The following is a 26974-nucleotide window of genomic DNA, read 5'->3' as shown; positions in this document are numbered from 1 at the left end:
TGTAGTAATAATACTTCTTCGTTTTTATCAACATAAACACACTGGCATAAACAATGATTTGGTACATATCATATAACCTAAAACAAAATCAGCCGCAAAGCGTAATTGACAGAGGACAAAACACTTCTAAATACAGGATGACACCGCTCAAAAATAATAGAATAAAATCTAAAAAGATTCTAAATGCAACTAAAAGCAAATAAAACTTTATATAAATCCTAATTGATGCATTATATAAACATAAATAGGTTTAAAATGCACCTTTTTTATGAAATAATGAAAGAAACAACATTAAATTATTATCAGAATAATGCTACTCTGTATCTGTCAGTTGAATGTCGCGCGAAGGTTATCCCCACTAAAAGTGTTGAATTTAAAAATATCCCATTACTTACTAGGAAGCAGCGCTCACGCAATAATAAAGATAATTGCTACATAAAACAATGAGAATTAATTTACGCGATAACGCTGTCAAAACTCGGCAGTGTCAATAATCCAGCATATCATATGATGTTTCAGTTTTTAATCAGCTGAGCGCTTGATTATTTGATTGTGTTTATATTTTTCTCGTGTTGAAATAACACGCAACTACTTCCAGAGTCGTCGAGAACGCTCGCGAGTGTGAGTCATTTGCTAACGAGCGGTGGCGGCGACCCCACCATCTGGTATACGATTGCATAGCACTTTTGAGCTTCACTATAAATGCCCAGTGCTGCAGCGTATGTAGTTTACTGTTTCCAGCCATCTTCTCCAGCGACGTTCGAGTTCACCAACCGTAGCCAACAAAGAAGAATTTAACTTGCAACCAATACAAAGATATTTCAAGCAACAGCACAAAGGTAAGTGAAAGTTATGCCCATGGCATATTTGTAAGTGCAGTTGCATTTGTTAATGCATGTTAAGTCATGTTGTGCAATTTTAATTAACTACGGTGGCTGTCATTTGCGCCAAATGGCAAGTCATCTTAACTGCGCAGCATCGTCGCAACTTTTATTATTTATTTTGTATGTTTTCCTTCTATTTATAGATGAATAATCAAGGGGCAATTCAATGTAAGGTGAAACTTGTCACCGATGGCGAGCAGCAAGAAATGCGACGCTTCCAACTGGACGATTCGTCCTTCGCGAGTAACTTTGATCTTTTCAAAGAGAAGTTGCGCGCTGTTTTCCCGCAACTTCGAGATACCGGCTTCAAAGTCACCTGGACCGGTAATTATTAAGCAAAATTAATTTTTAATTTTCTTATTATTAAATTAAAATTAATTTCAGATGGTGAAGGCGATGTTATAACAATCGCTAATGATGAAGATCTCCTCATGGCAATGATGGAGATGAACGGATTGAAAGTGCTCCAAGTGCACATCAGTGGGGAAACTAAAGAAGATACTGAAGAAGACAACATTCCCTTCAATATGTATGGTTCAGTTATCACTTGTGATGTGTGCAACTGCCGAATTACTCGCTATCGCTACAAGTGCCTGCAATGTCACGACTATGACTTGTGCCAGAACTGCGAGCAAGCCGGGAATCATTCCCAGCACGCAATGATGCGTCTGGTTAACTTGGAGATTCCCCGTGGTCTGCATAAGATGGTGAGCCACTGCACTCGTGCAGCCAGAAAGGCCGCTCATCATGCCGCCAGGGAAGCGCATCACGCCGCCAGAGGTGCACATCGTGCCGCCAGATGCGGTTTTGACATGGCCAAATCCGCCGCCAGAGGTGAACCCGGCAGATGTTCATTTCGCCACAATCGCCACGATGAACGTAAACCTGGTCCCGGTGAACAGGCTGCAGAGATTCCGGTGTTTGACACTACAGTTCTCTATGACTTGGCATCATCTTTCCTGGGACCTTTTACTCAGGCCCATGGAGGTGCCACAAACAATGGTCCAGCTGCAGCCCAGCCTCAACAGCCAACTCAAACACCCAATCAGGGAGCAACTCCTACTCAAGCATCTGGTACCGCAACACCAACAGCCCAAACTGGCGCTACCCCAACCGCCAATGCAGCCCCAACTCCAGCAGCTGCACCCGTTGATGTAATCGGAAACATCCTCCGCGACGTATTCTCCGCAATCAATGCCAACGTGGCCCAGGCTGCAAGTGGCGCATCCACACCTGTTCCAACCCCAGCACCAACTCCTACAAACACCCCAGCCGCACCAGTGACCCGCGATGATGACGTTGTGATCGTTGATCCAACTCCCACAACTAAAGCTACTACAAATTCAACACCTATGGATGTAGAGCAACCAGCTCAAGCTACTCAAACTGCTCCAATCTATCCAAATGTTCCTCAGGGACCAGACGCAGGTTGGACTTTTGTCAGCCCTCCGGTTACCACCACTACCACCGCTGCGCAACCATCAGCTCCAATTGGATTTGCTCCTCCTCTCAACCCGGATGAGGTAAAGTACGCCAGCCAATTGGGCCAGCTGCGTCGCATGGGATTCTCCGACAACATTGACCTTGTAAGCTTGCTCAAGCGTTACAACGGCAACATCGGACTTGTTGTTAATCATTTGTTTGCGAACAGCAACTAGACGCTATATAAGCACCCAAGCAATAATTTACTCTATTAGTCTATATATCTATATGGTGATAGCATTTCCTGGGTTATTATTACCACATAAGTTAAAAATGTAGCAACCTAGCGCACTGTATTCGCGCCTTATACATTCGTAGGTTAGGAATCTCTTGTACGAGTTGGCAAATTAATCAAATAAATCACATTATTTGGAACTGGTTCAATGTTTCCTTTGTGTGTCCTTTGCTATGCAATGGACAATGCAATCAAATTAAAAATACCTTACAAACACATTACATTAACCAAACTTGGCACAATACATCTAGTTTTAAACCTGAATTTTATGTTATTTATTATTTTATGCTACTATTGCGACTATTCTGCTTAAATTCGCATTCGAATGAGAGCACTTCAAGCGTTTTTTGGCAGAAAAAGTGCCAAATTATTAAACATCAACAGATGGTCGGAGAGCTCTGTTTGTAGCAGCTGTACGCCGCCGCTGCTGCCGCCGCCACCACCGGCAGTATGGTATTAATACATGGCTTAGTGCGCGCGTCGAACGCAATTGCAAACCGAGACCGATTTTAAACTTAATCCGCGCGTGCAAGTTGCGATTCGTCGAGTTCGCGTCGCAAACTAGCCGGTTTCGCACGCAATCCGCGCGCCGCGTCCGTTCACCTGTCGGCGCTATTTTATTTCGTTTATGCAAGTGTCGAATTATTCAAAATTCATCTTCATCTTTAGTTCTGCAATTTAAAACAATTGATTCATCATGGGAGCACTTACAGATGAATGTAAATATTTACAAAATTAATTTTTAATACTTATTTCAAGTTTTTTCTGGTTGTGTGGGTGTATCAAAAGTTTCGCATGTTTATTTTGGTCGTAAATCTCGCAAGTGTCGCGCGCCAAAAAGTAACAAGTGTTTGTCACGCATGTGTTGTGCTGCTTGCGTTTTTATTGGACCCACACACATAATTCTTGCTCTTTTTCGTGTTTTATTATTGCATGACTTTGGTAATTCGTCTTCTTGGCAACAAATCTTGTCTCCGCGCCTAGACGAAAATAAAATCAAAGCCGATTGCGAGCAGTTGTACGTCGTGCTGAAGAATTGCGACGCCCCCGATCAAGGTGCACGCGATGGCGAAAGCATCAAAACTCTGTATCGCCTTGTTTTCCTCTTATCATATCGACATGGATCCAAGCGTAAGTGTCAGCCGGCATGCGGCAAAGGCGGCTTGTGTAATGAATGGCATTGCAGTGATGGCGATCACGACCACGACCGCCAGCTATTTGTGTCACCATCCCATGTTACCGGTGATACTCGTTGAAATACTGAGGGTGAGTCCTAATCCACGCCAAATGAATGTTTATAGGTAGTATACGCGCCGAAAATAACTCTTTCCGCACGCACACAGGCGCCGCGCGTAATTAAATTTAGCAAACGACGATTAAATAAACGCATAAAATTTAACGCTTCCTGGTAGATTTTACCGACCAGTGATCACAAGTTCCAAGTTTGGTTAGGTGTTGACAGCTGGGAATGCAAGACATGCGCACGTGTCGCGCCGCATCCTTGGCTGTCGATATTTATGACGAGATCACATATTGACAAACAGGCAACAACATGATCATTGGCGCAAGGCCCATCATTGACGTTCCAAACACTTCTAGGATAGCAAAAACATCAAAGTCTGCGCGTATGTCCTTGACATTCTGTCCAAGCTCGTGCTGAAGAATGCCATTGTGGGTGAGACAGAGCGGAAAGCAATTCGGCGTGTATTCCACGAACCGCATCACTTCCGTACGCTGCTACAAGCACTACGCAATATGGACACGCGCTATCAAGTACTCGTAGATGTTACCGACTCAACTGATGAAGAAACGACACAGGCGCATGATATGCAAGTTAGATTTTTGAAGATCATCAACTGCTTGTATAGCAGGAAAGGCCAATCGCAGATTTCGTTAATTACCGAATTTAACGTCGAGTTTATAGGCCGCCATTTTGTTAAACATGCGATGAGCAACATGGAAATTTCCAGATGTATGTTACCACTGATCAAAACCTTTTGTCGAAATAGTAAGACCAGAAATGTTTAGCACAAACAAATCAAAATTTATATTTACTAAGTATTTTATGGTTTGTAGAAAAAAACTGCGAGTTGATTTGTGACCAAGCGTTTGTTCTCGCTTTCGTAACACTAGTACCAGCTGTCAAGCGATACCCAGCTGGTATTTCAATCCTTCGGTTCCTCTCGAGGAGTCGTAAGTGCCACTTTTAATACAAATAAAAACAAATAAACATTTACATATATGTATTTTTAAATTAGCGGAAGCCATGGCTGAATTATGTCAGTCCGAGGCAGTCCACCATTTTGTTGTGCAAACTGCAATCCATCACGCGGAGAAATCCACACATAGGAAATATCTTATGAGTACAATGTATCGTCTTGCAAAATCAAGTAAAATTAACTTTTACAAAACTCTTTGACTGTTAAATTGCATAAATGGTAATATTTTATAGGTTATGGTATGCAATTGTTAAAAAACACGTCTCTATGGTTATCCCTATTGGAGTTCTTCATGAAAAGCGATCGTCTTGAAGAACTCCGGCAACGTATGTCTTTTACACGCGCTTATACTATTTTACATCGCGGTGTAACAAATAAATTCGTAATGGCGACGCCATTGTTAATAGACTTTGATCTACCAGGAGATATACAAGCTTACAGTAAGTAATAAGTAATATATAAAGCAAAAAATAATAATTTTTAAGAAAATATGTAGTTTGTGATAGAGCAAATCACCATTCGTCTGATGACAGTGACAATGACGAAGAAGAAGAGGAAGATGAGCTGAGAAACGCAAGAAGTCGAACGGTTTCAGCGGAAAATGAAGATGATGATAATGATGACAGTGATAACGATAACGACGAAGAAGGAGAAGAAGACGAACGCATGGAAACCAAAGAAGAAGACGATAAAGACAATGAAATGCAAACAGAAAATCATCATGATGTTAATGACGAGAAAAATTTCCAACAATTTTTTGCAGAGTTTAATGATTTTCATGAAAATAACCAGCAGGGTTGTGAATTATTCAAGTCAAAAATTCATCGACATGCTTTAATTGACCGACTTGCATTACCAGACCTCTTACCACATCTTGAAAATGATAATGATGGATATTTAACAGCAGATATTAATCATTACTCGACGTAAGACTATATGAAACTATATGCAACCCTTTATACACGAATTAAACTTATTTTATGATAATTTCAGTGACCAGTTATACAGCAAAATTGTATCAATGAAAAATAACTTGGCCACGTTCCAACCTGTAGTTATATACGATTTGGACGAATTAATCACGCAAAATCAACATCAAGACGTTAATATACCAAATATTGAAGATATTCATATGAATTATCTTAATGCTGAATGTGACATGATGTCCACTGAAGTATTACACTTCGAATCACGTTTTGAATGCGGAAATTTACGAAAAGTGGAACAAGTGCGTAATAAACACGCGTTTTTTAAATAAAATTTATAATAAAATGTACTTACAGATTGGAGAATACGAATATAACCTCTTCATCTCGCCGGACGCAAACATGGCGTGCGGACTGCAATGGTTCTACTTCCAAGTCTCCGGCATGAGGGCGCTGGCAACCTACGCGTTCAACATTGTAAATTTACAAAAGTGCAACAGTCAATTCAGCTACGGCCTGCAGCCGGTAATGTTTTCAGTTCTGAGCTATGCACTCAACTCACGCGGCTGGCGTAAATGCGGCTCGGAGCTGATGTACTACGGCAACGAGTATATTTGCAGCGAGAGTAACAAACAATACCGCACGTTGCGATTCTGCATCACGTTCGAATACAATGGCGACGTTTGTTACTTCGCCTATCATTACCCGTACACGTATACAAGATTAATGCACGTGGCGCTTGCATCTTTCACTCTACCGAATGATAATGTCTATGTACGTGTTGAAGAACTTACCAAGTCTGTTGGTGGGTTTAACACGGTGCCGTTGATTACAATCACAGCGAGAAACACGGAAAAAACACAGTTTGAGGTGAGCGTAATGAAAAACGTTGTGAGTTATGACATCTTGTCGGTTATTAGGAGAGAAAATTGGTGTTTTTGACGTCGCGCGTTCATCCGGGCGAAAGTAACGCCTCATGGATCATAGAGGGCGCTATGCGATTTCTATTGACAGATGAGGAAACAGCACAATGCGCACGCGAGAATTACATCTTCAAAATAATTCCAATTTTGAATCCGGAAGGCGTTATCTATGGCAAGTAAGTATAGGAAAAACACGAAGACAGAACAGACATTTATTTATAGTCAGTCAACGCGTTCCGCATATCTTATCTTATCTTATCTTCGTTGTTCTTAGTTCTTACAGCTACGATTAACGTCTAGTAACATATTACGTAATGAGAATGTATGTGTGTGTGGTGTTTTCGTGTTCTCTGTGTGTGTGGGTGTGTGTTTAAGGCACGTACTTATCTTACATGTGTGTATGTTGTGGAATGATGCAAATCCTATCGTAATGGAAATAAAAAACAAACGCAATGGATAAAACGCTAGAAAAGTACACATTATATAAATATTATACGGGCTAATGGACGGATTTTAAGGAACGCTCGTAGATGGTGACCGTCTCGGGCTCGATGGTCGAGACGTACTCCTCGTCGGCGGGGGCGGCGCGCGGACGTTGATGGTCGACATAGGCGGCCGGATCGTCGAGCATTTCAAGCACGCCGTGAAACGAATCATAAGGCCCATTTGTAGCCTGCTCCGCTTCGGCGTCGGCGCTGCCATGCGGCAGGACAACATCGGCGATAGGCGCAGCTGGTGATGGGGACGGCTGCGGCGGCGGCGGCAGGGTACTGCTGCTCGTCGAGCGCACCTCGTTGAGTAGATCATTGTAACCAATCACGCCCGACGAGGATGTGCTCGAGGTGCGCATACCGGTAAGAAAATCAAAACCGAGAATTCCGCCTAGACTGCCGCCGCCGCCGCCGCCGCGCTGTGACGAGGTGAATGCTGGACGCTGCGTGGTAGTCGTCGTGTACGCTGGCCGCCTACATGAAAACAAAACATTATTTTAACAATACACGCGTGAAATAGGCGAGAGATGAGCTGAAAATGAAAAGAAAATGAAAAAGAAACGAAAAGTTATTTTAAGAACGTAATTACACGACGCGGCGCGACCTTGAGCGGCGCGTGAAGAGAAGAAATACGAGTATAATGGTAAAAGGAAGAGCTGCGTGCGCATCGCGGAATGCGGCGGCGCGCATGCTCGCGCTACTCAAGAAATAAACTGAGTACGATGTGTGCGTTGGCGGGCCTCACCTTCGCCGCGCTTACCCCTGCGCCGACGACACAGGAATCGAGCCGTAGTTGTAGTAGTAACAGCGTGTCTGCTCACAGATGAAATCCTTGATCTTCATGCAGTCGTCGGTGTCCCATTCGAACGCCGGTGATTTCAGCGCTACGCAACCATTAGTCGAACCACTATCACTATATAAAAACACAAAAAATCATCAAAAAAAATTAAAAAATTAAATTTTTAAATATTTACCTTTCGCGTGCGGTACGTTGTGGGCTAGTACTACCAGTAGGCACATCAGCAGCAAGTGGATCATCAGACTCATTCAATTTCCGCATATAATTAAAAGTCGCATTGAATGGCAAACCAGTACTCATCCATAAATACATATCAGTACCCAGGCGATTACCAGACGTCCAGAAGTCATATTTATTATACCCTGCGTTGCTTAAATATTGTGTAATTGAGTCGGCTTTCTCGCGTGTCTCAAACGACGCCAATTGCAGCCCTAGCGAACGACAGTATTGATACGCAAGGAAGTAATTCAGCTCCGGTGAGTAGGGATTCATTCGACTCACGAAGTATTGCACGCCGTCGAGTTGAATCGTCGTGATGCGTTGTCCTGAAAGACGAACAATGAACAATCGACTTAAGTGCCTTTAACTGGCTATAAGAGGTCAGACAAACAATTGATAACAAAGCTTATTGTTAATATTTGTAGCGCTTACCATTGCCGGAGTGCGCAAGGCACACGACGAACAACACTAGACCAAAAAGCGCCGGCCCCCGTTTGCTAAGCATGATGCGCGTGCGTGATGAGTAGTAACTTAAAAAAATAATCAAGTTGAGTGTGGATGCGATGCGGGACGGAGCGCGAGGTGAACTAAAGAGCGGCGGGTACGCGACGACGGTTTTGTCCGTGCTCCTGCCGGATATTCCCCTCTCTACCCTTCCGTGTACACAAATTCAACACCAATACACACTTAAGTCTCATCCCGCGATGATCATCCACAGAAATCTGATGTTTTACGAGTTGAATATGCACGGGAATTATCCTTGAGGATTGATGAGGTATGAAAGCCCTTTGATTTTACGATCGTGGCTGTAAATCAATACATCTACGGGTTTATTGTTTGATGCACGTCTAGACGCTTTCGATCTTTGGTGTCCTTTGTTTACTTAAGTGTAGAAATTCGGCCATCACATTATCCCATCTCCATGTCATTCGGAGAGATAATTAATTTTCGTAGAATTTGCGCAAAAGATATTGTTGTGTGTGTGGATTTTTCGCGCACACGATGCCTGCAAACGGATATAAATAGATCGCATACATAAATAAGAGAACAAAACGCAAAGCCGGTTTCAAACTCAAACTCGGGGAGCCAACGGTGTGCAAGTGATCGCAAAAACTTATTGCGATATTAAACACTTTGTGGTTTTGGTATAAGATGTGTCTACAAACATAAAAATCTAACAGTTAATAATTTACATGTCATATAATATGTGATATAACTGTTTATGAAACTGTTTTTCATCGCGAATTTTTCGAGTTTTTTGAGAGTTTTGGTAATTTATTGCTTTTTGTTGCAAGTATTGGTAAAGATGGCGTGCAATTAGCGGTGAAGTTACATTGAACTCGAACTTGACCTTTCTAGCATGAGTGGCGAGTCGCACGGGACGCGAAGACCGCGCGCGTTGCTGAGATTCACTTTCGATGGCTATCTCGCGTTTCTCATGCGCGCCGCGCGCGCGGAATACCTGTCTATTTTTCAACGCCGGCTAATAGCCTCTTCGCCTATCTGCAGGTATCGAGCCGCGCAGAGGCTGCGGGCGCGGGTTTTATTCCGCTGGTGTGTTTTTTGTGTGTTGTGTGCACGAAGCACAGCGCGAACATAATTAGAAAACAAGCAATCTCGAAGATGTACAAGAACACAGCGTGTAATGTCATTGTTGTCCATTACACCATTTTTCATTGCGTAATTTCGTTTTTCGTGTGATCGCCGAGGTGAACGATTCGCGAGCCGCACACACCAGTCAAGGGCATAATAATTATTTGGCCGTAAAAGGTAATGGCGGCGTGTCTTCGCGGCATGCCATTGGATTTTTCGCTCGTTTTTTCGTTGATACAGCTCGTAAAACGGTAGCGCGTCTCGCGGGATGTTGCAGCAGGTCAGTGTGTGTGTGTGTCGTGGAATGTGCGCGCGGGTGTCGAAGCGCAGACGTTTTTTATGATGTCACCCGATGTCACTCATTCGAGGCGATTTTTATGCACGCCGCGATCACCGGACACACACCTATTAATATTCCCGACGACGCTAACACCACTTCCTTCCTCTCTTCTCCAAGGCGAAGGTGACGCTCCCTAATCGCAATCTTAACGGGCTAAAAATATGTAATTTGTGGTTACAGCACGCGTTGTGGTCTCACCGGTAACGATCTCAATCGCTGCTGGAAGAAACCGCATCCACGCTTGCATCCAGAGATTTACAACGCTAAGCGCTTGGTGCAATATGCAAAGGAATATTTACAAAATGAAATCTTTGCTTTTGTTGATATACACGGTCACAGTAGGAAGAAATATTTCTTTCTTTATGGTTGTAATGCGCGTCAAAGCTGGGATGAGTCCGACGCCATTTTGTCTGATACACTGGACGCGTTCAATGTGAGTGTTTTGTGGTTTGGAAACAGGTCGCATGTAATGAAGATTATATTCCAGGCGCTGCCGAAAGCAATGTCTGCTGTCAATCCCAACATGAAACTGTCCTACTGTCGGAACACAGTGGAGCGCAAGCGCGAGACAACCTGTCGTGTGGTTATGTGGCGCGAGTTCGCGATTCATCGCTCGCATACGCTCGAATGTTCTTTCTGCTCGGGCGAAAACAAAAAGGTGACTACACGGTGTATGTAATTGGCATAAATCTTGATTGTGTGTTTTTGTTCGTCTTGCAGAAAATCACGACTGGAATGCTTCGTGAAATCGGCGAAGGGCTCATTAGAGCACTTGCCAACCTAACGACTAGTAGTGAATAGATGGCGCTGTCAAAACATGCATCTGCTTTGCTTCTATTCAACCATTTGCTTTTTACTTTTACTTCGGCTGATGTAGTTACAAACACACATTCCCAGATACATTTGTGATGAAACTTTTAGCATTCTTAATACTTATGCTTTGCTATCCGGTAGATACTTAATTATTTATTGATAAAATTATTGTGTTTGTCCATTGTTCCCAACGTTACAAAATAGTCCTCTAAAAACCGGTTCAAACATATAAGTACATAAAAAAATCACAAAGATATGATCCTCCAATATTAACGGCGGCCTGTGAAAGGAGGAGCAGGCCGAAGATTAGATTTATTCGTCACGATTGTGAGCTTGGCTCACAACGAGCAGCTTCATTTGTTCGTAGGTGATCCACATGGCGATGTTCCAGGCCACCAGGCGTGCAAACGAAGGTACAAAACTAAAATATCACATCGTAAACAAACATAACCTTAAATTTACTAAAAATTAAATTTACCCTTTGTAGAATGCTTTTGCACCTTCCTGCATGAACATATTCACACCACAATCAACCGCCCCTTTGTACACACCCTTGGCAGAGTTCATATATCTGGTTTTTACTACGTCTACAGGGGATGCAACCACAGTCGTGCAGAAACCAGCGATGACCGCCGATGTAAAATGCAGTGGGATACCTTCTTTCATTACATGATAATACAGCAGTGTGTCTTTTATCAGGTCATAACAGACTATTTCGGAGACGTTGACAATCGCATTCCTGCTTACATTCGGGAAGGTACCTAAAATTCAAATATTTAGAGGTTATGTTTGAAAATATGATGAATAATACCTTTCCAGAGTCCGCGCATTCCTTCACTATTCGCTATGATTTTATACGCTTGTATTGTAGAGTTGTATCTTGGTGCGACCGCCCCCTGTCGTGTATTTGCCGCCGCGGCTTGCAGACGTACCTTGACCACATCAGTAGGCTGCGCGATAAACACCGCTAGAGCACCAGTTGTTAACCCGGCAGCCACTCTTGCACCAATATTCAAACTCCCTGAACGTGTATTACCTGCAAATGCAACATAACCACAAATATTAGTTTTATTAGTCTGATTAGAACCCAATATAAATTATTATTAGCTAGTATAGTAACTCAATGACGATATAATATCAATTGATTTTTTAGTGGGCGCCATTTTGATTCAAGAATAATTGAATTTCTGAATGTTTGAGTTAGTAAATGTTTAACACACGAACGAATACCAGCCGGACGCGTTTTTATTTGCGCCCTGGCCGCTGGTAGACGTCGTACCGTCAATCAGCTGTTGGTAGAACGTCTTGAAGGTGTCGTAGAGACCGATTCGCACTGATGCGAAACACATCTGACGCTGGAGGCCCGCGGAGAGGCCGTTGTATAAACTCCTGCAATTAGAACGAATCACCACCCGCTGACACAGAAATCATACAATTCCCCAAACAGAAATCAAAACTGAATCCAAAAGCATAAAACATCACAAACAGATTACTTATGTGTGTCGACACAATGCAATTTTATGCAATACTTGCCATTGTTTCGGAGGATATTTATGGAAAATTCATGAAAAGTTTATTTACCTTGCACCTTCCTGACGCACCATGTTATTGATTGTGCCGAGGAGACCCACTTGTACTGGGGGGACTGCTCGGAGTAATGCTACAGTGCCATTTTGTAATACAGGACGAATTTCTCCTTGAATCTAAGGTAAAAAATGTTTTTTTAGTTTTAAAATTGTTTTTGTTGATTAATTTAATTACCTGAAGTCTAACTTTGGCAGTGTCCAAAGGAAATGTCAACGCATCAGCGATACAAGCCGAAGTTCCAGCTGTAAGTAGTTTGGTACCCAAAGAAACATTCTCAAACGTCGCCATTTTGAAAAATTAATTCTACAATAATAAAATTTATGTTAATTTAAGTAAAGTTGTTAAAAATAATTAAAAACTTACTTTTATTTGATGTTTGTGTTTATAGAAAACAAATCCCCCTACAGAGTGTTTCTCTAAAGTCGTCGTTGAAGATATAGACGCAGAAAAGCGCTGCCGAATGTTGCTTACGGCCGGCGTGCATCCGTTGCGGGGCGTTACTGATTCGCTCGACGACGACGGACCTTTTGCTCATACTATTCTGTAATTAAGCGAAAACCCACTCTGATATATACATAATGCGCTATCGATGTCCGCGATTACAATGCAAATGCATCGCGCGCGCCGAGACCATGGTACGCAGTACAAAGATTAATCGGAAATGTGGAACGATTACCGAACCGGCCGCCGCTTTATAGACGCTAGACAAATTCGAAGTATTAAATAATGTCGCGTGCGAGTATTGAAATTTTTCCACGTGTCGTCAAGCGAGGCACGCGTGGCGTAGCGATAGAGTTAAAATAAATTCATAAAAAAATGCAGGAACGGTTTTGCGTTTGAGGTTTGTGCGCAGTCGGGAGAGAAGAGGAAGAGAAGACGAATCGATCGATACATTCCCGGAAAATCTAAACCCGTGGGTGGATGATTCGCGTCGTGGAAAATTACCCACTTGTTAACGAAAGATTGGCAATTTCCTATTCGTGGCTGGGCGCAAATTGGCACGGTGACAACATGGAGAAACCGTGCAGAAGGTGTCATTGTCATTGCCAAAAAAACTTAAAACTTAAAAATACCTGCGTTTTTGTTTTTGAGCAAATAAAGGAAAAACTTAGACTATTTCTGAGTTTTATAAAACAAAGAACAGAGTTTTGTTGATTTTTTTCTTTGTTTCAAGACTAAACATTGAAACATTGAAATTTCATTCACATTGGAAGGCCACATGATGATAATTTACCAATTATTCACACGAAACATGTCCTGTCCGATAAAACAAAAACTGATTCCTGAATAATAAATATAAATCGAATATTTCATGTTCCCTGCCAAATCAATACTAATTTTATTCAAATTTAGATTATTATCAGATACAAAAGACACCCACCCAAAAGGGTTCACCCTATGACGCAAAGTACTACTCTAGTAATCAATGACTATTTGTGTCAAGGCTTTCCACCCTTATCCACGTGCCTCACGTAAAACATTTTAAACAATTTTAAATTAAAACTTGCAAAAAAAACCACTTGAACATTGTACCATCGCAATATTGATTGTTTATACCAATTAAAACGTAAATATCGACCACTCATCCACTGATTAAAGTGCAATTCAACCAATTGATGATGATTCAACCAATATGAATGAGTTGTACTTACATGTTCTGGCGCGATACGAGAACAAACTGCGCGAAATCGGGTCTGAACCGCGTGAAAGCTGTGAAAACTCGGCTCGCATGCGCCGTCACGACCAAAGAGCACCGCGTATATTATATCGAACGCTTTTCAAACGCGTATCAAAAGAAAATGAAAAGAAAAAATGTTTATAAAACATTCAATTGCGTTCTATAATAAATGCGGCTTACCTTGACTAATCCATAATCACTAACAATTTATATTATACTCTAACAACTAGCTTATAACTAATAACAAATAGATTTGTTTGGAATTACAGAGATTCAGTAGAATTTATACCTGCGGTGATATTCTGCGATCATACGATTCAATGTATTAACAGTGGGGTGATAATTGATGGTAATCTTCTTGAGTGGCAGGTGTGATAACGTGAATATTTTTGTGTTGCGAAGAAAGCGGTTGCCAACTTGTAATAAACAAGTTAAAAAACAAAATACGCTCGAGTGGATAAATCTAGAATGGCACATGCAGCGCCATCTAGTATTGAATTTCTTAAATATTATGATCTGTCATTTTTTAAACGTGATGTTTACTTGTTTGAACGTTTTATTATACTTTGTTAGCACTTATCTTTTACGATGCAGACGTGTGAAAAGTCATTTGGCATTTATTCTCTCACAAAAGTACATACAATACAATAGGTACATGTATAGACATAGTATATATAGCCGAGTGCAATATACACACCGTAAATTTACTCTAAACAAAGTATTCTCAAGTTATATTTGTTTCACATCAATATTAATCAGATCGGGTCATGTTTCTCAGAGTTTTGAAAGAGTTTCAATGTCCTAGGCGTCCACGTCTACATGAAAGTGAGGACAATTTATCACATTACCATCACAGGGTCAGTTCGGTCAGTTCCGTTCATACTAGGAGAGCAAATAAGGTTGGGGGTATACAAAGTAGAGATCTATAGGATTATAGAATGTCATCGTCCGGACGAGTCTTGATCAGAACATAAGGTATGCCTAATTCAAAGTCATTCCGTGGCCAGTATCGTAATACAGCGCGTTTTTCAGGTCGTTCTTCACGCACGGCGAAATACGCGAATAATACGCACGCGGTATATGATGCGATGAAGATAAAGATATGCCAGAGGCCGTGGAGATATGGGAATTGTATGGAGGACCATGCCTCGCATAAAAGTCTATCGTTTACCCAGCAGAAAACTGCAATACACCATGCGGATGCGCAGCGTATGCCAAGACGATGTATGCGTTCGTTATTCGCTCGGCGGACTTCGTGAATGAGTAAAATGACTGACGGGATGCCTAGAGTCATCAATGCAAATGCATTCACTGCTGGTTGGATGATGGCCAAGACTGTGCCAATCATTGCTAGAAAAACAGCACCCAAACTAAACAGTTTCCTGTAATTTTAAAAATTTTTAATGAAAAATTTTACAGAAAGTGTTTAGCATATTACCTGTCATTGTGTAAAAACGTCGGGAATAATCGCCGTGGGAAGAACATGGAGAACGCAGCGAAAAACACCCATAAAATCGCAAGTTCATCGAGTAATTGTCCAACCAGACTGAGTGTCGCGTGGAAGTACGCTGATGATAATCCGACGACGATGAGTAATACCCAGATGACATGTATTGCTGGATTGATAATTTGTCCATAGCCACGGAACAGGTGCATTAACACCGGTGGCAGGATGAAAAACAACACATTGCTTATCTAAACCATCAAAAAATATAAAATTTTACATTTTTTAGTTGATTTTTTAGTGTTTTACTTACAGTATTGACAAATTCAGCAATCATCGGTGAAAATGTATAGTTTTCTTCACACCAGTCCACTGGAGAACTCCCCGGTTCCAAAGTGGACCACATTTTATCTATTTTAGTGCGAAATTAATTTATAACACGAAATTATTTATATCGAGCGGAGCGAGCGTACGTGTACACGTCCGTACATGTGCACACAATATGTGTTCGCCGCGCTCGTCATTTCGGATGTCGCCCGCGCGCACGGCGGATTATTTATAAACAAAGAACCGAAAACATATGCGAGCGTCTGCTCCACCGTCCACCGTGCGTCCTGCTGGCTGCCGAGTGACTGCTTCGTGCAGGATCGGTCCTCGTGCGCGCACGTAACAGGAAACGCACGTTTTATTCGCTCGCCATCTTCTTCTCACTGGTGTATTGGTATTATACTTGTTCACCTACACGATGAAGAATGAACTGCGCATCTGTCGACAGCGAAGAAATTTGACGTCTGAGGTGCACGAATAAATTATAACCTAATTCTTCAGCTTGAGCTTGGATTGGCTAGGATACTGAGTTATTTACATGACTATCGAACGTATTGTGTGCGTTTGAGTGATAACTCGACAGTTGTTACATGAAATTACACCTAATTAATGTCAGCACACGCTCATTATCTGTGCAAACGTAAACAAGTTGAATGATTGCATGGATTGCACAATATGCTTGTTCTTTGTTTGCGCAGTTGCATGAATGCCATGAATTAGAAAGGCGAGTGGACTTTGTTTAGCTCCAAACAAGTTTATTACACATATTTATGTAATCTGTTTTAATCTCCACCTTTATAAATGACAATATTATTCTCTGTCTCCCAGATTTTAACTTCATACAACAAATCCGGCTGTTTCATTGCTTTAGAAAGATTATTCCACAAGAAAACAGCGAGATTTTCGGTTGTACTCGGTATATTATTGAAATATGGAATGTCCTTGTCGAGGTTTTTGTGATCCGCGACGTCCATGATCGCTATCGCAATATCTTGTTTCAAATCGCTGAGATTATACACCATTCCGGTGCGTGGATCAATTTCCCCGCATAGTGTGACTTCCACTGGAAATATATTCAGTGATTAAGTTAAATATTACATAAAACTCATGAAATAATAAGTAACCATTGTAATTGTGGCCGTGTCCGTTTGGATTGTTACATTTTCCATAGACTTTGGCGTTTTCCTCATCGCTGAGGTGCGGACTAAATGATGCAGGACAAATAAATAAGTCAAATGGTAGCAGGAAATTGTGTACATTTACCTGTGTAGGCGATGACATGCGGAAAAGTGTTCGCGACGCGTGAGGTAAACTTTGCCGGACGATGACATTATCGATCCGAAGTTCGCAACGTGACTGCAAGTGACTAAGCGACCACTTGTTGTGCTACATGTTTACTGGTTAAATATGATAAATGCGACGGATTCTCAAGTTCATTTGCATGCCTGCCGTTCAATCAATAACAGCGTCACAAGTGTTTTTGTTTAGTAAATATTGTACATGAGTCAACTTTACTTTATCAATTTAGTATGAAATGATACACATTGCGCCATCTAGAGGCTAAAAGATTAATGTTTGCCTGCAGAAGCACTTGCTCCTGCTAAGTGGCTACCGAAAGTCATCACTGACAGATATCAGATGTATTTGCGGTGTTTACGGCAAGTGTAAGTTGAGAATCAAGTGAATAATCGTCGTGAATGCTGCATTGACGTATAATCTTGACTAAACAATCAGAATTGTTATTTTGTCGCGATGGCATGGTTACAAAATCTCGCTGGAAAGGCAGAGGATCTTTTGAATAAAGTCGATAAAAATGCAGGACGTGTGCTCAATGAATCTATAGTCATCACGCCGAAATCACTGTAAGTAAAAGTACAAATAAAACTTTTTAAAGAATAACTACAGTGTTATTTTGTTACTTTAGATCAACAAAATCTTCCTCTGTCACAGACCTCAATGGTTTGAATGTGATTGAACCACCACATCATATTATATCAGTGCCTAACAATAATCCAGAAGAATCTGTAAATTCAACAGTAAAAATTGATTTATCAGTGGAGCAACAAGAAGAAGTCATTAATGAAGAGGTACCACAAGAGTTACAGGATAGTATTGAAGCAGACACTTCATATAGTCCTTTTGAACGCGTTAAATCAATGACAGATTCGATCGGGATAATGTCCGTGTCATCTAGTAATAGTTTGAATATTGATGGTGCTGATCCAGGCTTGACTGCAAAGTTAGAAGCGCAACTAGCGAAATGTGAAGGAGAAAACGAACAGTTGAGCAAAGAAATCCTCAATTTACAGCATATGCATTCCGGTTTACTGCATGAAAATTCTAATTTGCAATCACAGCTTGATCGCGCGAATGAAGCGGTGTTGCTGGCACAAAATGAAATGCAAGAATATCGTGCACGTGCGAGAAGAATGTTGGAAGACCGAGAAAAAGCACTTTTACCTCAACAAGAGCAAACTTCGCTTGACATTAACAGTGAAATTGTTAAAATTAATCAAGAATTAAAGTAAGTATAATAAATTTACGTAGAAATAATAATAAATTCATGTTGATTTTGTTCAGAAATGATTTGGATAAAGAATATACAAAGAATCAAAACTTAGAAGCAAGATTCAACGCAGTAAGTAAAGAATTAGCAGGTTTACAACAGCAGTATCTGACTGCACAGAAAGAAAATCAAAGAATACAAGAATCTTTGCGTTATGGCATCACAAACGAGAAGAAAACACGTGAAGACATTGAAGAAGAACATCGACAAACATCAAAAGTATTAAAACAACTAATTTTCCCCTAAACAGCAAAATATTTGCAATATTTTTACATTTCAGGAACTACAAAAAGTGCAGAAATTATTAAACACCGCACAACGACAAGAATTATCCTTCAAAACAGAAATCTCTAATCTAGAGAGTCAATTAAAACTTCGTCTGCAACCCACTACAAATTCACAAGACACCCAACTGCAATCATTGACGCAAATGTTGATGCATAAACAAAGCGCACTGGATACTCTGACAAGCGAAAGAAACGCGCTTAGAATACAGTTGGAAAAGTCCCAGCAGGAATATAAACAATTATCAGCGCAGAGGATTAGCGGAGGTGCATCACGTCCAGCGAATCATTCAGTTGTACATGATTATGATGATAGTAAGTTAATTAATGTGTTAAATTATGTAAAACTATGTTTGTTTGTGTTTAGGTCGTATTCCTAGGTTAATGCAAGTGTCACCATTGGATGCGGGTGTTACCCAACGCGTTAAACACGCGTATTCCACCCTGGATACGTTTAGTATACGAACTGGGGTTTTCCTGAGGAGGTATCCTTTGGCAAGGATTTTTTTAATATGCTACATGGTATAATATTTTTAAAAAATGAGTTTTTACGTGTTTTATATGATTTTGTGTATGTTTAGATGCTGCTGCATTTATGGGTGTTGCTGATTTTGTTTACTTACGTGCCAGGAACGCGCTGATACCTCGCTATCAACGAGATCAACTCATGTGATTCCCATAATTATGTTAAGTTTGTATAGATATGATATGACTATTTATCAATGAGAATTTTACGAGTAGCAATAAAGTTTTTAACTTATTGTTCAGTGGCGCCCCCATGCGGCAATATTTACTCCAGTTTGAGATCGATTAGAAAACATTTTGATATGCAAATGTGAAGTCGAGCGTCGAGTTGCGGTTCTATTTAAAAGCGCTTCTATTCTGAGCGCGTCTGTGAATGAGATGAGAGAGTCGCGCGCTCTGAGTGCGAGATGCGCGCGCAGCAGCTCTCGGAATAGGATGCGTGAGCAAGTGAGAGATGATGGAGAGAGGGTAGAGTGTGTCTGAGCGAGAGCTGCGCCGGCGAGGACGACGGGCACTCGGCCGCTACATGGGCGGCACGATTCCGCGGCGATAGGTAGGCGCGGCGCGGGTACACGGGTACGGCGAGTTCAGTCCGAGCTGCGCGAAAGAAGCCTGCCGAGGCAGCATCGCTTTTCCTCCGTGTTGTTACTGGCGCCGCCGTCAGCCGCCGGAAAAGCACAGGCGAAAGACATTTGCACACTTCTTGTACTCCTCGCAGTGTGAAAATTCCCGGGGTTTCGTGCGCCGCGCTCGCGATTGTTTGTATCGGCGGTGGGCGCCGTGGTGCCGTCGGCAGTCCCGAGTTCAAATTGCGTCGCCGCTAGTCGCGCTCGGGCCGCTCTGCCGTGTGTGTGGCGCGTAGAGCGACTTGCGGTTTGTCGAGTTATTCAAGGTGTACCTGTGTAGTACGCTCCGCGCGCGCGTCAAGCGGGGCGAAACAAAAGTGTACCTGCTCGCGCGCCGACGACGACTTAAGTCAACTCGGGCGCAAGCCCAGTTTGATGCGCCCCTTCGTCGGTGGATGTGGACGCGCGTGTGAGTGAGAGTGTGCGAGATGGCCCTCAACCAGGAGGAGAAGCAGGTGGTGCGCGTCGACATGGACTCGGAGATCGAGCTGCAGGCGCTCTTCGAGAGTTCGCTCAAACCGGACGCAAAACGACCACTACAAGTACCCTGGAGCATGAGGAAGATGCCGGACTCGTTCTTCCGGCCGCCATCGACAGGCAGCAAGAGCATCAATCACTCACGCGAGAATTCAGTGGATTCGGCATTTGATAGTGGTTCAAGTGGTGCTGCCGCCCCTGCGAATCCATCCGCTGGTAATCATCATCGTGCACACAGCTCGCCGGCATCCCTGCAGCAGACTTATGCAGTCGGTCAGCAAGCACCACCGCCAGCCGCCCCAGCGCACTCGCATATGAAACAACGCTCGTATGATGTGGGAAATAAAACCGATGTGAGCCAGCAGCCGCTGCCGCCTGGTTGGGAGCAGGCCCGCACGCACGAGGGGCAGATCTACTACTTAAAGTGAGTATATTACATGCGTGTGTGTGTGTGTGTATGGTGTACGTGCGTGCCACGAGCAACAGGCCCCAACGTCCCAACTACCTGTTGAAAGAGAAGAGTCGTCTACCTGCGCGCCTAGCCTTCGAGTGCACAGGTCGCCAGCCGTCTCTTCTCAACGCGCCGTCCGCTCTCTGTCTTCTTCGGGTTGAACCTGTTCTTCGATGGCAACTGAACAAAACAGTGGCGTACATCTCACAACGCAGACAAGAAGCCATTCTCATTCTGCATGAGAAAAATAACTTCTCTCCGAATGTTTACTTGTTTACATTTACCGATTAGTCGGTGATTACGTCAGAGCAGTTGTGTTTTGTTTTGTGCTCGGGTGCAATGTTGCATGTTGCATGCGGCGTGCGTGTGCTGCGTCCACTTTCTATCCAGGAAGCCCGATGCCTTCGTAGATTCTTGCTAATGGCCGGCCGCGCGCGCGCGGCCAAAGCAAGCGAACGGTGCATTTATGGCCGAGCCTGCTAACGCGCTCCTCCGACGTTAGACGCGCGCACTCGCTTTGCATACGTGTGTTTCCAACTTGGTCATTAAACCGTTGCGCGTTGCGCACACCCGCCTCGCACAATTGTTGCAACTTGCACTCCATGCACACACATATATAAACATCTCTCGGCTGAGATGAGATGCGACATGATTCAGGCGCTTTCGAGCAGTTCAAAGATTAACTTCTAATCAAATGAACTCATGACTCACGCGCCCGCTGTGTGCGCGGGGCTTTGATCTCGCGCATGCTATCGCTGAATATTACAACTCCGGGAGAAGCACACTCATTGCGGTCTGAAACAAAATGGCAAACATACAACATAACCTATAACAACACAACAAGTTGTGGTGCTTGTTTTTGCTACGTTTTGCAATAAACGCGCTTGTCGATGCATGCATTTAGGTGAGGCCGGCGAGAAATTTCGTATGCGCATGCTTTGTGCGCTAATTAACAAACGAAAAGCTAATAAAATCGTAATTAACTGCCTAATTAATAGCGAGTGGGCCGGTATTGTGTGTAGACGAGTGTTCTTACCTGCGCACCTCGTACGAAATTTCTTTTATGCGCGTTTATTACTATTATTATACCATACACGAAGAAGTATCGAGGCCGTCGGTGATTTTGCAGAAACAATTACCATAATATAATAACTTGTAATACCACAACACTAAAAAGGGTTTAATAAATATAAAACCCAACTGTAATAGGTTGTAGTAATGAATACTTTGAGGTTAGATATGTGTTGTTACTGCGCATGCGCTGTAAAACATGGCGTCTGGTGCTTACGTCACACAAATTCAAACCCCCTAGCGGCAAATCGTCTCGGATGTATCCGAAAACACGTCGAGATTGTTTTACGCTGAATTGTGCATCAGCTCGCGCTGGCGTTGCATAAAAAGTCATGAATGGGAGCGTGAAATTCGAAACCTTCCACAGTGTATTCGTATCCTGATAATATCGTCGTGAAATGCACACGAAAAGTGTTTCCAGCGTGCACAGATGTAAAATTAAATCGCGTCATTTCGCCATGGCGTTATAAAAACGATTTAAATTTAAACCGGCGCCTGAATGATATCGGCCGGCGGCGGCAGGCGCGCATACGCCTGCTTATTTTTAACCGAATCGAGTATTTTCGTCCGAGAGCGTCTTGCTTCTCCGCGTCTGGCGTCGCGGCGACGGCGTCGGTTTGCGAAAACGAAAACAGAGTTCATCCGCCGCGGACACAAAGTCCACAAGATGGAATTACATCTAAAATCGATTGTTTAACACCCATTATGCAACGGAAATGTTGTTTAAAACATCAAAAGTTAAATTTTTTACCAATTGCCAAGTTGAGTTGAGTTTGCCACCGTTGGTTGATGACTCACACGACGTTTTTACTATTTCATTCATTATTCCGCGAATATGCGCGATGACTGAGGCCTTAAATCGGAAGCGGGCGGAGGCGCCTCCACCGGTGACGTCATAAAAATCCGCCATTAAAACTCGTCAAGGTTTTCTCCGCTGGTTTGCCGTCAATCGGCGAATAATATCATCGTTAAATAGCGATTTGCTTGCTTGCTTCTCTCTCACCGCGTTGATATAATCAATGTGCGATTGTGTTTATTGCGTTCGACGATTAACAATGGCGTGCTTATCAGCAACGCACACATAACCAACAGGTGTATGCGTCGTGCGGGACGTTGCCAAGTGCGCCGGATTTATGATTCACAATTGGCGATATGAATTTTCGATCACATCCTCCATGTTGATATAATCTCTCGCGCGTAGTGAGAGAGAACTTTGTTCTCGCCTCCGACTTCCGCTTTGCGCGCGTGCGTACATTGAATTAGAGTGTCGTTTGGCCTCGCTGTTTCGCGTTGGCTTTTGCCAAGCGGTGTGAAGACATAACCATTCTAACAGTACAAACTGTGTGCCGTAAATATTAGCATGCGAGGCGAGCGCCACGCGGCGACAAATGATAATTCGCAGAGCCAGCAGCGCCAATGTGGCCTCCCTGCGAAAATCTCCAAAAGCGATGCTAATGCATACACACGCGTGTGCTTTGAATGACTTTCAAACGCTATAAATATCTCCGCGGCCGCAAACGTAACTTAAAACGTAAAAACCAACAGACGATGCTCTCTGCGCGCAGCAGCTCTCGAAAGTCTCTCAACTCTCGACTCGGCTCCATGATGCGGTTGGGCAATGCGCGTTTTCTTGGAAGCGATAATAGGGTCGGTCCGGCCGCGCCTTTGTCTCGCCTCAATTAATCCAATCGATCACAATACACTTCTAAAACACATTGTATACAATGCAGTACATGTATTTATTTACCTTTGTGATCCGAGATAAGCATGGCGCCATTTGATAAGCGTTAATAACGCCATCTTAATGCTGTTTACATAACCTTGAATGTTGTTTGCAGTCACATCACACGCACCACCACTTGGGAAGATCCCCGCAAGACGCTCGCCGCTCAAGCTGCGCAGCAAGCACAGGCGCAACATGCTAGTGCTGAACAATTGTTGACCAACAGTCATCCGGTGGTTGCTACACCACAACAACCCTCACCATCACCACCATGTGCAGGTAAACTTAAAATAAACATAAAATAACCTTAAATTTCTTTGTATTAGTATTATATTTCGAATGTCGTTCTTTGAGATTACATCAGCAGCGCCCTCTGCTGTCTGTTAAATCTATCTTTGTGTTTTACTACAAGATGTGTTTTTTAGCAGGTGGCAAGACTGATGTAGATATTGGACCACTCCCAGAGGGTTGGGAGCAGTCCTCGACAGCAGACGGTGAAGTCTACTTCATTAATCATCAAACACGCACGACTTCCTGGTTTGATCCGCGAATACGTGAGTTAATTCTATATTTAATCAAACATAACCTAATTGTTTGTTTTTGTTGGTTTTACAGCGCAACATCTACAACAGAGATCTCCAGGTGGTACAATGTTAACCCCACAACACTGGGGCCCTAATCCATTGTCACCCTTGTCGCCGTTGTCCTCCACCGCCAAGTCTCAACAAATGCGTTTGCATCTCTTGCAATTGGAGCGTGAAAAATTGAAACAGCGACAGCAGGAAATCCGCCGTCAGGAATTATTGATGGTGAGGTCAAGCAGCGGGGAGTTGCCTAATATGGATCCCTTCCTGCCGAGTCTCTCGGACCACTCACGGCAGGAATCCGCTGACAGTGGGCTAGGTGAGTGAAAATTCCCTGAAAAATCGATCGAAATAACGCTGACTCACGTGTAAAACTATGACTCATCGTTTTTCATTTCAGGTATGGGTAATTCATACTCAATGCCGCACACCCCTGAAGATTTCCTTGCTAATATGGACGACAGTATGGAAGTAAGCAGTGACAGCCACAGCCACATCATGGAAACAACCGATATCTCATCGCTGAGTGATCAGATTGATTCCACGGATGATTTGGTGCCGACACTGCAGCTGGGCGAAGAGTTTGCCAGCGCCATCTTGGACGATGTTAGTGAATACATTGTCTAAGATGGCGGGCAATGCACACGCCCTAATAATGGCAGCTAAACGAGTGCAATCTTACTTTGAATCCCCTTTGTATTATCCTAAATCTAATCCTCATCCCCCTCCACCATACTCTGAAATTCTGTGATTTCACACTGACATACGCCGGCGCTGCCCGTTTCGTCACGCGTACGAAATGTATTAATAACGGCGCAGTGTGTGCGGAACACGTATATTAATCGGATATACTCGACTGATATCTATTATTTATACGACGCGCAATTTGATGACGAGAGTAGTGGCCTTAATCCCGAAAGTCGGCTGTTCTTCAACTTTCGGGAGCGAACGCAAAAGCAATAATCAACATAACCACAAAACTCAAGAATGCTCATTTGACTCAAGCAAAAGCAATGATTCGATTCGAACGAAATCCATCCATGATTTGGTGCCTTATATAAATATTTTATCGATAGATGCTAAGCAAATTTATTTCTAGATGTATCGTGTCGTTGTGTGTCGGCCATCTTGGACGACAGTTGTATTTGTAAATATCTATTATCTCAAACACACATTTTTGCAATACTGAAGTGCTATCATAATCATATCGTATACATAGCGAGAACATAATTAATTTTTTTTCATACATACAGTGTGTTTACGTTTAGTTATCGTTTATTGTATATGTGTCGCGGTAACAATAACAAAATAGCGCGTATTTTATCATTTGTTCACGGTGTTGGTACAAAACTTGTCTCATTGACCACGCGATTACTTATGTTTAGGGAGAGAGAGAGAGAGAAGGACGAGGCGAAATATTTGTTGATCTTATTATTGTGACGATGAGGAGCCGGAATTATCATTGCTCTTTTATTGTATCTAATCTTAAGCGATAAGAATTTATTCGATGCGTTTGAAAATCGCAGCATATTGTATTATTAAGTGTGTATATACATATTAAAACATAATATTTATAGATTTTGTTTTATTTTGGAAGTTACGTTTGTGTTTTTGCAGTTTTAACCTTTAAATTTGCATTTTACCAACAAAGTGCTAAATATTGTGCAGAACAAAGAGTAATTTTAATTAAAAATACTTATCTTACATCCTATTCTAGGTTATGGTGATGATAAACATGGAAAGTAGCATTTTTTAGTGAATTAATCAACAAAATGATAATACATTGATTAAAAAACAAGATAAAAACGTGTATAGACAGGAATTGAGGCGAAATCTTGTTAATTTAATAATTATGACAAAGAAATGCTGGAATTGGCAGTAATTTTGAGGTTATATTTATTTTTCACAGTTTTAACCTAAAAAAGTAGCACAAAACCAACAAATGAGTACATATTCTGCCCTAAAAAGAGTAATTTTAACTAAAAATACATATTTCACATTCTATTCTATGTTTTAATAATGATAAACACAGAAAATAGCACTTTTTAGAGCATTAATCAACAAAATGATAATGAATAGATGAAAACACACAAGATAATAACGTTTAGAAACAATAATTGATGCGAATTCTTGCTAATTTAAAAATTATGACAAAGAAAAGCTGAAATTGTTAGTTTATTTGAGGTTATATTTACTTTTTTACAGTTTTAACCTATAAAATAGCACAAAACTAACAAATTAGTACATATTCTGCACAAAAATGAGTAATTTTAACTTCTAATACTTATCTCACATCTTATCATAGATCCAGTACAAGATAAAAACCAAATATACACTTTTTACTAATAAAATCCTTCATAACCCCAAAATAAAACACAATTAGCCACAAAAACATACCTAACCACAAAACAACATTATTCCTACACAAAAACAGTAATTTTTATTCCTGAAACTAATCTCACTTCCTCTCCTAGATCAAAACCGAATGATATTATACGAAACAAAAGCCTAAACAAGCGCTTCCCAGTGAAATACCCACAAAAACCGATGTAAACCGCGATAAAAATGTGTTTACACGAAATAAAACGCAGTAATCATAGAAACATAATGTGCATCTCGGCGTAATCTACCTAACGATGCCTCTTGCGCCGTTTATCGTTGCTGGTTCCTGATTATTGCTCAGATTTTCTGATTAGAAATGAGTAAT

The 26974-nt window shown here is 42.1% G+C and overlaps 8 protein-coding genes across 12 annotated transcripts; 4 read left to right on the top strand and 4 right to left on the bottom strand.

Moving 5' to 3' along the window:
- The first annotated feature begins 655 nt into the window (after window positions 1-655).
- On the top strand, window positions 656-2741 carry LOC135797253 (sequestosome-1). Its single transcript, XM_065309497.1, has 3 exons — window positions 656-839; window positions 1028-1208; window positions 1269-2741. Exons 2-3 carry the CDS (start codon window positions 1028-1030, stop codon window positions 2540-2542), a joined length of 1455 nt encoding a protein of 484 aa, XP_065165569.1. The 5' UTR covers window positions 656-839; the 3' UTR covers window positions 2543-2741.
- Window positions 2742-3042: 301 nt separating this feature from the next.
- LOC135797252 (cytosolic carboxypeptidase 1-like) lies at window positions 3043-11064 on the top strand. 3 transcript variants are annotated; one of them, XM_065309495.1, is made up of 14 exons: window positions 3043-3320; window positions 3586-3732; window positions 3788-3867; window positions 4201-4609; window positions 4678-4794; window positions 4860-4991; window positions 5054-5260; window positions 5317-5746; window positions 5814-6048; window positions 6104-6616; window positions 6667-6845; window positions 10292-10544; window positions 10599-10769; window positions 10832-11064. In XM_065309495.1, exons 1-14 carry the CDS (start codon window positions 3299-3301, stop codon window positions 10910-10912), a joined length of 2976 nt encoding a protein of 991 aa, XP_065165567.1. In that variant the 5' UTR covers window positions 3043-3298; the 3' UTR covers window positions 10913-11064. The 3 variants fall into 3 exon arrangements, with proteins under 3 accessions (XP_065165567.1, XP_065165568.1, XP_065165566.1); XM_065309494.1 differs by lacking the exon at window positions 3043-3320 and having other exon boundaries at window positions 3436-3732; XM_065309496.1 differs by lacking the exons at window positions 3043-3320; window positions 10292-10544; window positions 10832-11064 and having other exon boundaries at window positions 3432-3732; window positions 10599-10763.
- Window positions 6868-8770, bottom strand: nw (narrow). Of its 2 annotated transcripts, none has more exons than XM_065309502.1 (4): window positions 8611-8770; window positions 8135-8504; window positions 7921-8073; window positions 6868-7634 (listed from the first exon to the last, which is right to left on the bottom strand). In XM_065309502.1, exons 1-4 carry the CDS (start codon window positions 8681-8683, stop codon window positions 7169-7171), a joined length of 1062 nt encoding a protein of 353 aa, XP_065165574.1. In that variant the 5' UTR covers window positions 8684-8770; the 3' UTR covers window positions 6868-7168. The 2 variants fall into 2 exon arrangements, with proteins under 2 accessions (XP_065165574.1, XP_065165575.1); XM_065309503.1 differs by having other exon boundaries at window positions 7492-7634; window positions 7906-8073.
- LOC135797257 (dicarboxylate carrier SLC25A8-like) lies at window positions 11065-12808 on the bottom strand. The gene is made up of 6 exons (XM_065309504.1): window positions 12686-12808; window positions 12506-12627; window positions 12204-12313; window positions 11736-11960; window positions 11403-11685; window positions 11065-11345 (listed from the first exon to the last, which is right to left on the bottom strand). The coding sequence occupies exons 1-6, from the start codon at window positions 12797-12799 to the stop codon at window positions 11237-11239; spliced, it is 963 nt and encodes a 320-aa protein (XP_065165576.1). The 5' UTR covers window positions 12800-12808; the 3' UTR covers window positions 11065-11236.
- A 1980-nt stretch (window positions 12809-14788) lies between these two features.
- Window positions 14789-16573, bottom strand: bwa (alkaline ceramidase). Its single transcript, XM_065309505.1, has 3 exons — window positions 15947-16573; window positions 15628-15884; window positions 14789-15571 (listed from the first exon to the last, which is right to left on the bottom strand). Exons 1-3 carry the CDS (start codon window positions 16037-16039, stop codon window positions 15121-15123), a joined length of 801 nt encoding a protein of 266 aa, XP_065165577.1. The 5' UTR covers window positions 16040-16573; the 3' UTR covers window positions 14789-15120.
- A 121-nt stretch (window positions 16574-16694) lies between these two features.
- pr (6-pyruvoyl tetrahydrobiopterin synthase purple) lies at window positions 16695-17394 on the bottom strand. Its single transcript, XM_065309506.1, has 3 exons — window positions 17224-17394; window positions 17085-17164; window positions 16695-17023 (listed from the first exon to the last, which is right to left on the bottom strand). The coding sequence occupies exons 1-3, from the start codon at window positions 17289-17291 to the stop codon at window positions 16743-16745; spliced, it is 429 nt and encodes a 142-aa protein (XP_065165578.1). The 5' UTR covers window positions 17292-17394; the 3' UTR covers window positions 16695-16742.
- A 163-nt stretch (window positions 17395-17557) lies between these two features.
- Window positions 17558-19571, top strand: LOC135797254 (golgin A5). Its single transcript, XM_065309499.1, has 6 exons — window positions 17558-17822; window positions 17885-18484; window positions 18541-18745; window positions 18807-19125; window positions 19178-19332; window positions 19392-19571. Exons 1-6 carry the CDS (start codon window positions 17713-17715, stop codon window positions 19449-19451), a joined length of 1449 nt encoding a protein of 482 aa, XP_065165571.1. The 5' UTR covers window positions 17558-17712; the 3' UTR covers window positions 19452-19571.
- A 275-nt stretch (window positions 19572-19846) lies between these two features.
- yki (Transcriptional coactivator yki) lies at window positions 19847-25841 on the top strand. Of its 2 annotated transcripts, none has more exons than XM_065309501.1 (5): window positions 19847-20862; window positions 23799-23962; window positions 24112-24237; window positions 24299-24586; window positions 24668-25841. In XM_065309501.1, exons 1-5 carry the CDS (start codon window positions 20390-20392, stop codon window positions 24892-24894), a joined length of 1278 nt encoding a protein of 425 aa, XP_065165573.1. In that variant the 5' UTR covers window positions 19847-20389; the 3' UTR covers window positions 24895-25841. The 2 variants fall into 2 exon arrangements, with proteins under 2 accessions (XP_065165573.1, XP_065165572.1); XM_065309500.1 differs by having other exon boundaries at window positions 19848-20862; window positions 24109-24237.
- The last annotated feature ends 1133 nt before the right edge of the window (window positions 25842-26974 follow it).

Source organism: Atheta coriaria, unplaced genomic scaffold (assembly GCF_025399875.1).
Source record: "Atheta coriaria isolate IRGN ID8LTWV9N9 unplaced genomic scaffold, Caltech_Dcor_3.1 hic_scaffold_8_pilon, whole genome shotgun sequence".
Lineage (NCBI taxonomy): Eukaryota > Metazoa > Arthropoda > Insecta > Coleoptera > Staphylinidae > Dalotia > Dalotia coriaria.
The sequence above is the reverse complement of the archived record's forward strand: the minus strand, read 5'-3'. Positions and strand labels throughout refer to the sequence as shown.